We start from the raw sequence: 10,965 nt of genomic DNA on the forward strand, positions 1-10,965 counted from the left end.
TAATCGTGGTCCGGAATGAGCGCAGTATGTATTTATCTTTTTTATTTGTATGTTCTTCATTTATTCATATTTTTTCAATATAAATTTAACCACGCCTACTACTCAACATATATCTCTACAAATTGGACCACTTTTAATTGAGTAATATATCTTTAAATATTCATTTTAAAAGTAAAAATGAAGAAAGTGAAAAATAAGAAATCCTTGAAAACTAAGTGATTCTCTTATGCCTGTACTCTGTCCTTCTTCTTCTTGTGGTTCCAATGAAAACTCGTCACACAAAATATGGCATATGCACACTTTGGGTACCGATCACAGATTCTCCAACTGGATCCAACTCTCTCTCTACTATAAATTAACGCCAATTCCATGCCCAATCTCACAACACAAACCCAACAAAACCCTCTCATAATTTCTTGATCAAGAATCACCAACAAACTATGTCTTCAAGCTACCAAGAATCGAGAAACTCGAGCTGTTCTTGGACCGCGAGAGAGAACAAACTGTTCGAGAGGGCACTCGCCTTGTACGACAGGGAGACGCCCGATAGATGGCATAACATAGCCAAAGCTGTTGGTGGCAAATCCGCCGAAGAAGTGAAACGACACTATGCAGTTCTGATTGAAGATGTTAAGCATATTGAGTCTGGTCGTGTTCCTTTTCCTAAGTATAAGTGAAGCTGTTTGTAGTCATGGTTTATAACTCAGGTAATGTCGTCTATGTAATTGTAACTTCTTAAGTTGTCAATGGCAGTTCAACTGATCGAGCTAAGCCATTTGGTACTCTTTTTTTCCCCTATTAAATTATTGGTTCTTGTAATAAAGAATTTAGTTAAGTTAAATAATGTTTCGAGTTCGAATCTTATGGATTACAAATATATATTTCTTTAATTTATTAGTAGCTTCGAGATAAGTCGTTTTCTAGCCGCCAGTCACATGTTGCATGCAGTGTTTTTCTATCCCCTCCGATAATATTTATCTTTTTCATCGTCTCATTTTTAGTTATCAAGTTTTTCTCTTCTCTCGCTCATATTTTTTCATTTTTTTAATTCCGCCACTTCCGGGACGCATATTTATTTTTGGATATTGCACTCCCTAACCAAATTATAAACCTATTTATACATATTAACTGAGATTCTTGATTTTCATGCATATCCACTATTTTCGGTTTCAGCTAAAAGATATTTTTTGGATGCAGAACATTTATAAGCCACAAGAGTCAAGCATAAGCATTCACCATAAAATCAGAGCAAATATTTTAAGTTTTAATTGCTAAGAGTTATCAAGCATTTGCAATTATGAAAAAAGGGTTAAATTTGTATTAATTATTGCATATCTTATGATCAGTAAAAGTGAAAAGGCCAAAAAAAGAAAAAAGTGATGGTACAGACCCACCACCACATATATAGGGGTGTCCTAGCAAGGGCCCAAGTCCTATATCAGTCAGATTTACATAAGATATGATGCCATTACAAATTATTGTTCCAAAGATAGAAACATTTGGTCCCTTTCTGAAGTTTGAAGTGAACTTTGCCATATTCTAAACTCAAAAAGTTGCTTACAATCTTGAACCAAAGGCTACCCCCACCGGGGCTGCATAAAAACCAAATCAATTCGAATAATCAGACCAAGTTGGGTTTGATATTTCTAGTTCGGTTCATGAAAAAGATATGATATTACATTTTTATAAAAAAAATTATATGAATTATAGTTATAAGTAATTAATATTTAAGTTCTGAAATATGTATATAGTAATTAATTATATTTAATAAAGAAAGAGACTAAAAAAAAGAAAGACTAAAAAATAGAGAGACAAATTAATGTTGATTATGGTAAAAAAAGAGAATGTGTATGTGTCGGTGAAAAAGAGGGTGTTTATGTGAGAGAAAAAGTATCGACGTTGGTGTAAGAGATGTGAGAGCATCTATAATGTAATACTATTTTTTATGCTAAATTTCGTATGAAAAAATAACAAAATACTATATTTGTATAAAATCTATTTCTAATCTATCAACAACGTAAAATTTAATGTATTTGTTTCTTACTAAAATTACTAATTCTATATATTCTAACTAAAAAATAATAATATTTAGTGTTCATTTTTAATTTAGGTTTTTCATTAATGGTTTAGTAAAGAATTTAGTTAATAAAAATAGGGTTAAATGCAAATTCATACACCAACTTTGACCTAATTTGCAATTACAACATAAACTTTGAAACTTGGCAATGTTAGTAACCAACTTTACACTTTTGGCAAATCGATACACCAAACTCAAAAAACACTAACGTGGACATTGTAATAACCCGCCATTTGTCGTTTTATGATTGGTCGGTTTACCAATTTGCCAAGAAATGGAAGTTGGTTACCGACATTGCCAAGTTTAAAAGTTTATGTTGTAATTGCAAATTAGGTCAAAGTTGGTGTATGAATTTGCATTTAACCCATAAAAATACACTTAGATGATATATTTGTAATAAATAAAAGATTATGATTTTATATGAAATTTTTTAAAAGTTGTGATTAAAATAAAATTTCTTATAAAAATCATGATTTTTTTTATAAAATTAATCCAACAAAACCAAATTAAATATCTACCATTATACTAATGCATAATGTGACATTTGTGAGTTTAATTATGGTCCACAAGCCATCAATATTAAATGGCTTAATCCATCTGCTGTCTCACTTTACTTTTTTTACACATAAGGTACATGTATTAAAATATTATATTATTAAAATCTCTATACTTTCACGTTTATTATCTCGAAATTTCTTTATTAATCTTTTATTAGCGCATGTGATACACGCGCTGCAAATAAGAATAAAATTCATTTTTATAGTTTGCTATATACAAATAAAGTTCTGCACTTTTAATTTAGGTCCCTGCATTTTTAATTTATATAAATAACGTCCCTATACTTTGATTTTATAGCAACGAAATCTCTGTAATTGTTTTTAAAAAAATAAAAATAAAAATTTATTTTAATATGTGCACTTAAAAATTGTATAATTTTTTAATCAATAATATAAGATGTTGATGCAATTTAATTATTTTTAACAATGTTTAAATTAACAATAAGAATAAAAATTAAATTAATTAAAATATTATAATATTTTAAAAAATATTTTAACTAAATCGTTTTAAAATTTAATATCCTATTTTTTATAAGATTATACTAACGATCACTTTATAAATAAATATTAGAGTATACATCGTAAATATGATCCTTGTTCGAAACATATTCAAATTTAATTTTTAAAAAATTGAAGGTGATTTAAAATAAATTAATTAAAAATTAAAAATTCATACAGACTACCGTCTTATACGTCTCCTTTAGAAATCGAAATACTCGACTATGTCTTTTAAGCTTGTATAATCCATTCAAGTTCGAAGTTGACATATATTTGGATCAACATCTATTTAAACCTGTAAGTGTGATGTTGTTATATATTTTAAAAAATATAAAATCATCGATACATAATATTATTTTAATAATATAATAAAAAATATTAAAATTAATTTTATTCTTTGAGTTAATATTTACTTTTTAAAATAAAAAATCTAATTTAGTTTTATTTTTAAACATAATGAAAAAAATTAATAAATTATTTATTTTATTTAAAGATGAATAATAATAATTTAAACACTTGTAAAAACAATTTAAATATTCATTAAAATAAAAATTAAAGACAAAAATTTGATGTTATTATTTAAATATGTTAAATTCATACCCTCTAAAAAATATAAGTTTTGATATTTTATACTTAATTTTAACTTGATTGAACAAAAATTGTATAAGGATACTTTTACTATAGGTTTGTTAATAGAATTGTAAGTGTTTACTAACAAGTTTTTCAATGGAAACTTATAGGTATCCCAAGATTCACCAATAATAAAATTTTGTATCAGTATACTATAACAATTATAAAATAAACATGGACTTTTTTTGTATGTCGTTAGTAAATAGATACTTGATTATTAGTAAACTTGTTTTATGTTTTAAAGTGCTTTTTTTATCGTTTACTATTCATTAGTTAAGAGTTTCTCTTCCATTCATTAGTTTCATTACTGATACTTTTGTTATTAACTATATTTAGTTTTATTTATAGTTTACCTAATGTTTGTTAATGATGATCTATTTTTTTACTTTAAATATTTTGTAATATATGAATGGTTTGCTATAGGTTTTCTAATGATGTTTTTTCTTCTTACCAAATTATATATTTCATTCTGCTCATATGTATAATTTAATGTTTGGAAAACGGAATAGAAAAAAAATAATGGAATAGAAACTTTAGATAACTGTCGGTTAGCTATTGATATAAAAAAAAGAAATCATTATCAGTTTACAATAGGTTTGCTAATAGTTAACTATCAATCTACTATCGATATACAAAAAGAAGTTTCACTATAAGGTTACCAAATAGTTACCAGCCATCATTCATAGTTATAAAAAACAAACCTATACACATACAAAAAAATAAAACAAAATAATCCAAACAATATATCCAAACAAATCACTAAAATTAAAATCCATATACTAGACAATTACAAGTTTTAAAATCTTTTTTTTATTTTTCCCTTTCTCGCTTCCACATTCGTCTTCTTATATTGAACATCTCCATCACTTTCAATATTTTCTTCCATCTTCATATTTCCATATGTATACAAAAAAATGCAATATGCTCCAAGTGGTTTTCAATGCTGAAATCCAAAGGAATCAGCTTTATCCGGATCAAATACTCCGTAATTGCAAGGGCGAATGCTCTACAATCATTGTTTAAAACAAATATAAACTAAACAACAATTATATAAAAATAATCAAAATATAAAACAAATACCTATCTTGTTGAATATGAAGATCAGAAACAAATTCAATGTTAAAAGTTTTAGTTTCAATGTTCACTAAAAGTTTCTTATGAAGAAGAAACTTCAACGTCACCTTCAATCTAAAAAACATATTAGCATAAAGAACAAGTAAATACATATTTAAAATGAATTAACAAAGAGAGTTGACTAATTGTATACCAAATAGTTACTAAGGACTTATCTCAACAGACAGTCTACAAACAAAATCACATATCAAATCTTTCAATTCACACAACTAAATCTTCACATCATAGAATCGAGTATCTATAAGTTAATTATCTGCAGAAGAAAATCAACTGCAAAAACATACCAAGCTCAAGATTGGTAGAACCAAATTTAAAAGCTTAACACTTTATGACCTATCATTACAAAAATATAGAGAAGTCCTCAACAAACAATTGAATCGAAATGAATCATTAAAAAATTGAATCGGCATCCCTGATGCTAAAACCCAGAAAATCAAGTCAATTGTTTAAACTCAACAAAGTGAGGAACTAAAATTGGCATCGCCGATGATGGAGGAGAAATGCCGGAGCTGTTCATCTTCTTCATCATTAACGAGCTCCAAAATCTAGGAATCGCAATAGGATCAACATGAAAACTGAATCCACAAACAGAAGCATCATTTTAAAATTCTAACACTACAAGAAATTTGATTTTTAGAAACGTGAGTTGTCGTAGTGAAAACCTAAAATATGGTTGTTAAATTTTTTTAACAACGATAAACGTGGTTGTGCGTGTTGGCGTAATGTAATATTTTTTATAACGACTTTTTCTAATAATGGTCGTTACTATAGGTTTTACAAAATCTATAAGATTGGTTGTTAAAAGTTATTAGTAACTATAAAAAGTCGTTGTCAAAACATTATAATATTAATTATTATTTAAATATGTTATAAAATTTTAGAATTTTTTTATTTTTATAATTTAAAATACAATTATTATTAAAATTTAACAATTTTCACTTTTTAATTGATATATTACAACAAAAGTAAAAATTATTTTTATAGTGAAGGGTGTGTTTATTTGATAGTAAGAATGCATCGTTCTCATTTCTCTTACTTTCAATGTGGGATTTTAACTATTCCTTCTTTCTTTTAGCAACGAAATTATTTGTCGTTATAAAATGATAATATTTAAAAACGGCACATATTAAATCGTTGGTAAAACAAATAATTTACAATGACATGATTAGTCGTTGTAAAATAATTATTTTTAAAAACAATATAAATTAAGTCGTTGCTAAAAGTATAACTTTTAATAACGATTTTATTAGGCGTTGTAAAATAATTATATTTAGAAACGACACTAAAATAATCATTATAAAAGGTTATATATTGTAACGATTTCAATGGTCGTTGTAATAGACCGTTGCTAAAACTCACTTTTCTTGTAGTGTAAACAGAAAAAATTGACCGCGTCGAGACTTCATTGAGATAATATCAAATAAAGTATCTCTAACTATTGTTGTATCTGGTAAAGATCGATGACAATAGTGGTGGAAATTAGAAAGTTTATTTTTTTAAAGAAACTTAAGTCAAACCGTAATAAAGTTATTTTTTTTAGTCAAAGAATAGGTGTGAGATTATTTTGCCTATTTAGATGTATTTGTCTAACAAACTCTTCTTAATAAATGATTTTATGAGTCAATTTAAAATGCATTTATTAATTAATAGTGTTATATTTGTATTTATTTCTATAAATTAAGACAAAACACACACTATTTCAATATGTATAATTTTGACTAAATGGACAACTAAATAAAAATGGAGGGAGTAATAGTTTTTGAGTTGGGCAATTGTAATTAAATCAACAAGTTTTTCACTACTAATTAATGATAAATAGTGGCAAGAATTTTCTTGAGTTGGCTATTATAAAAACATGGTCTTTCCATTGGAACAAGATGACCTGCCTTTTTTATGCAATGCAAAGGTGCCTTTCCTTCAAGTTGCCTGCAGCGAAAATATTAGTATTAACTACATGAAATAATTCATTTTTCTAATTAGGATAGAGATTATTCTGCATTTACTGATAGTAAAAAAAGACATAATATTCATAAAAAAAGACATAATAATGGTGTCAAAAAGCCGAAGCCGAAATTTATCAACCTTTTGAATATTTATCTAAACTTTTCAAATGTTGTAAGCATATCATGATTTGATCAATTCACAGGAAATTTGTCGATTTGAATATTCAGTGGTTCGCATAAGTCATTTTTTATAAAAATCAATTTTGAAAAATTAGACAGATTTACAGTAAATTGATAAAATTGGTATAAATTATTTCTTTTAAAAGGTTTATATAGATTTTAGACAAATATAAAAAATTGACTTTTTGTTATCATTGAACGAACAAAATTATTCAAATCTTGAAACTTTAATTTTAAATTTCTTCTTGTAATAAAATAATTGGTAGAAATCCAAAGACATACTCTCGCAAGTTTTGAGCTACTTCTAAGTTGAAAATTCTGTCATTTTCTCCCCATAAAAGATGGATATTCTGCAATAATGGAATTAAAATACATTAAGAAAATAAAAGAATTCATGTTCAATATGTAATTAATAATTGAGAACTGAAACAGCTATGAAAGTTGTAAGCTAAAAAAGAGAATTAATCTTTCTCTTGGGATTATAATGCAAGATAATGAGAGATCGGCATATTTTTTATCACGTGAATTCACTTTAGATCAAGGTTGTACGGAAATGAAAATAAAAAACGGAAACAACATGAAACAGACAACATTTGTCTAAAATGAAAGATATAACCAAAGCAATTAAAGCAATGTTATTGAAAAAATCTAAATTAAAGCAATGTTTGAAATTGTTTTAATTGCTTTGATTATAATAAAGACATGTTTCCCACCACCAACTCCAATTGTTTGAATTATTTTCTTTATATCGTGGCCTCTCCTATAATTAATTAAAAATAACAATAAATAGAAGTTATTTTTTTATATTATATTAAATAGAAGTTATTAGTTAAAGCTAAAATGATCACGTTATCGTAACCCTACCAAATAAAAAGATAACTAAAAAACAAATAAACAGAGATACCTATCAATTATTCTTGCTTCATTGAGTATTTTAATCATGTTTTCGCTTTCAATTTATTCCATTATCACTTATTAAAATTCATACACATACATATTTGTTTATTTTTTTTTTTTTTTTAATAATTGGGGGAGGGGGGAGCGCTTGTGGGAGGAATTGAACCCACGACCTAGCAGTTTGCTGCTCAGCGCTTATACCATTTGAGCTACAGCTCGTTGGTATTTGTTTATTTATTTATTTTGGGTACTTTGATTAATGAAGAAAATTGAACCTGTGATTGTGAGAAGTGAGCAATGGTAAAGTCCTTGTCCTTTGTTATCAATGTGTCTAGAAGTTCATTTCTTTCCTTCCTATTGTCAAACATCACCTGAAAAAAAAATCAATAGGCTTGATTTAATTCTTAATTAACAATTAAGCTCATTTTCATCAAATTGGCATATTGCCATATCAACTCCTATCTTTTAAGAACAAAAAAAAGTCATTCCAGACTTTAAATTTGTGCATCCATTCAATTAACTCATATTTAGTTATTTTAGTCAATTAAAAATAATATTATTTATTTTTAGATCAATTAAATCGTCTATTTTTAATTTAATTAAGAATAAAATTGGAACTCTCTGGTTTTTTATTTTGTTGATTTTTTATATAATTTTGTTCTTTTAATTTAAAAATAGAGATTATTGATTAAAATGAATAAGTGCGAGTTAATTAATTCTGATGTATAAATTTAGAGACCCCGCAATAATTCTTTGCTTTTATAAGAACACTTATCATGAAGAATTCAATTTGACACATTGTTCTTTAATTAGATATGCGTGAAGTAATTATTTTCTGAAAATAGACATGAAAAATTCCAATATATTTTTCTAAAGTTGAAAAAAAGAAACACAAACATCCAGATCTAACCACATTCCTATTATGTACCATCCAAGTAATTTGAAACATTGATAAATCTAGATTTAACTCGATTTTAACATACAAAATTGGATTCTAATATAGCCTAATTATTTTAGAAACCCAAACTCGAATTTTAATAATTTAAAAAATTAAATTTGATTTGATGATCTGTATAAATATTTAACCTTTAAATTCTGATAGAAAATTAAACATATTATCATAAATATAATAATTACAAAACATTAAAAAAAATATCAAACAAAAAGATAAAAAAATAAATTAAAATTAAGTTATGCTACCAAGTTTATTGAGTCAAGTATTTTAATGTTCAAACTAGTTGACTCAAATTAATTATTATTTTTTTGATAATTAGGGAGGGGGAGCGCTTGTGGGAGGATTTGAAGCCACGACCTTGACATTTATTGTCCAGCGCTTATACCATTTGAGCTACAGTTCGTTGGTAATTATTTGAACTCAAACTCGACTCAATATCAAGTCCATTTCAAATATCATCCGAATCAATCACAAACGGTTTATGAGTTGTCTCGACTTGGTTACATCTAGTATTTATGTATAACATATGTAAGGACTAGCTAATTATATCATTTTGTAAGTTGGGAAAGATTGAAGACCAGATTAAGATTAATGGAACCAATCAAATGAATAATGTAAGCATACCTCCAAAATATGTCGAAAAACAAAGCTTGGCATCCAAGGAAGCTTATAGGAAGCAATCTCCAACATATTTTTCACACCCTCCACTGTTTCAGGCAACAAATATTCATTCCAAGAAGAGAATCCAATTCTTTGTAAACCAGTAGAAGTAATGGACTCAGTCAAAGCCAAAACCGAGCCCGACACAACCATTGACTTGACTAAATCAGGGTACATGGCAGCCATAACGAACCCAACCATTCCTCCATAGCTCAACCCTACCAAACTGCACTTCTCCACTCCAAGTTTCCTTAAACTCATGGCTATACACTCGGCTTGGAACGCTGGTGATCTGTTGGGTTTATCGGTGATAGATTCTCCGAAGAAAAGGAAATCCGGGACGTAAATCGCGTATTCTCTTGCCAAAGATAGAATCTGAAACTGCCATGTGAGAATTCCGTTTAGTCCGAAACCATGTAGAAGCACCACAACTGGTTTGTTGGTGGGTTTGGTTGGGATCCAGAAGTGGACGGTTGTGCCTGGCTCGAGCTCTACTGCTTGAGGTTTCATACCGGCTAGCTTTAGCAGGCCATGCAATAATGGCGTGTAGATTGCTATAGTGTTCACCATCTCTAATTAAGTTGGTAGTTGTCTACTTGTTTGTATCTCAAAGAGAGGATGAATGGCAGAATTTGAAAGTGTGTTGTTTTATTTATTTGGAAAAGTATAATGGAGACTCGACCTATCATGCCATAATTTAAAGGAAAAATACTCCGTGACTATATTATTATCTTATTAGGCTTAATTGCGTAAAAAATCACAAAGTTTAGCGTGTTTTGCAAATTTAACATAAACTTTCAATTTTGATAAATTAATACACAAACTTTTGATTTTTGGCAAAATTAGCACCGATCAATTTTTCGTGAAAAAAATGTTGATGTGTACAGCGGCATAACCACTATTCCGGCGTCCACATCAGCATTTTTCTCTATTTTTTTGAAGGAAAATTCATTGGTGCTAAAATTGCAAAAAATCAAAAGTTTGTATAAATTTACTAAAATTGAAAGTTTATGTTAAATTTATAAAACGCGCTAAAATTTATAATTTTTTACGCCATTTAACCTATCTATTATGAATATTTTATATAATTTCGTTTAAATTATAAGCTTACCTTTTTAGTTTGTTAAGTGAATGGAATCATTCTCTAAATTAGATAATATTCTATTTTCTTCTTTGACGAATTAATATTTTTTTTATTTTTTATTAATACAATTTTTATTAACAGCCACAATGAGTGATAAAACTCCACTACTCAAACAGTTTACGCCACTTACGACTACGACTTTGAGGAAGGAGATAACCAATTTAAAAAAAAATTACCCTGATTCCTATATATATATATGTGAACCCAAACAAGAAAAGATGGATTTTTACATTTATAATAAAAAAAAGATCTACTAAAACAAATGTAAATAATATCCTCCGGAATAGACT

The 10,965-nt window shown here is 27.4% G+C and overlaps 2 protein-coding genes across 2 annotated transcripts; one reads left to right on the top strand and one right to left on the bottom strand.

Moving 5' to 3' along the window:
- Positions 1-201: 201 nt before the first annotated feature.
- LOC126683148 (protein RADIALIS-like 3) lies at positions 202-894 on the top strand. Its single transcript, XM_050378984.2, has one exon. It carries the CDS (start codon positions 441-443, stop codon positions 675-677), a length of 237 nt encoding a protein of 78 aa, XP_050234941.1. The 5' UTR covers positions 202-440; the 3' UTR covers positions 678-894.
- Positions 895-6,626: 5,732 nt separating this feature from the next.
- Positions 6,627-10,208, bottom strand: LOC126683147 (uncharacterized). Its single transcript, XM_050378983.2, has 4 exons — positions 9,496-10,208; positions 8,192-8,287; positions 7,302-7,369; positions 6,627-6,822 (listed from the first exon to the last, which is right to left on the bottom strand). Exons 1-4 carry the CDS (start codon positions 10,099-10,101, stop codon positions 6,702-6,704), a joined length of 891 nt encoding a protein of 296 aa, XP_050234940.1. The 5' UTR covers positions 10,102-10,208; the 3' UTR covers positions 6,627-6,701.
- Between the last annotated feature and the right edge of the window lie 757 nt (positions 10,209-10,965).

This window comes from Mercurialis annua, linkage group LG5 (assembly GCF_937616625.2).
Source record: "Mercurialis annua linkage group LG5, ddMerAnnu1.2, whole genome shotgun sequence".
NCBI classification, from domain to species: domain Eukaryota; kingdom Viridiplantae; phylum Streptophyta; class Magnoliopsida; order Malpighiales; family Euphorbiaceae; genus Mercurialis; species Mercurialis annua.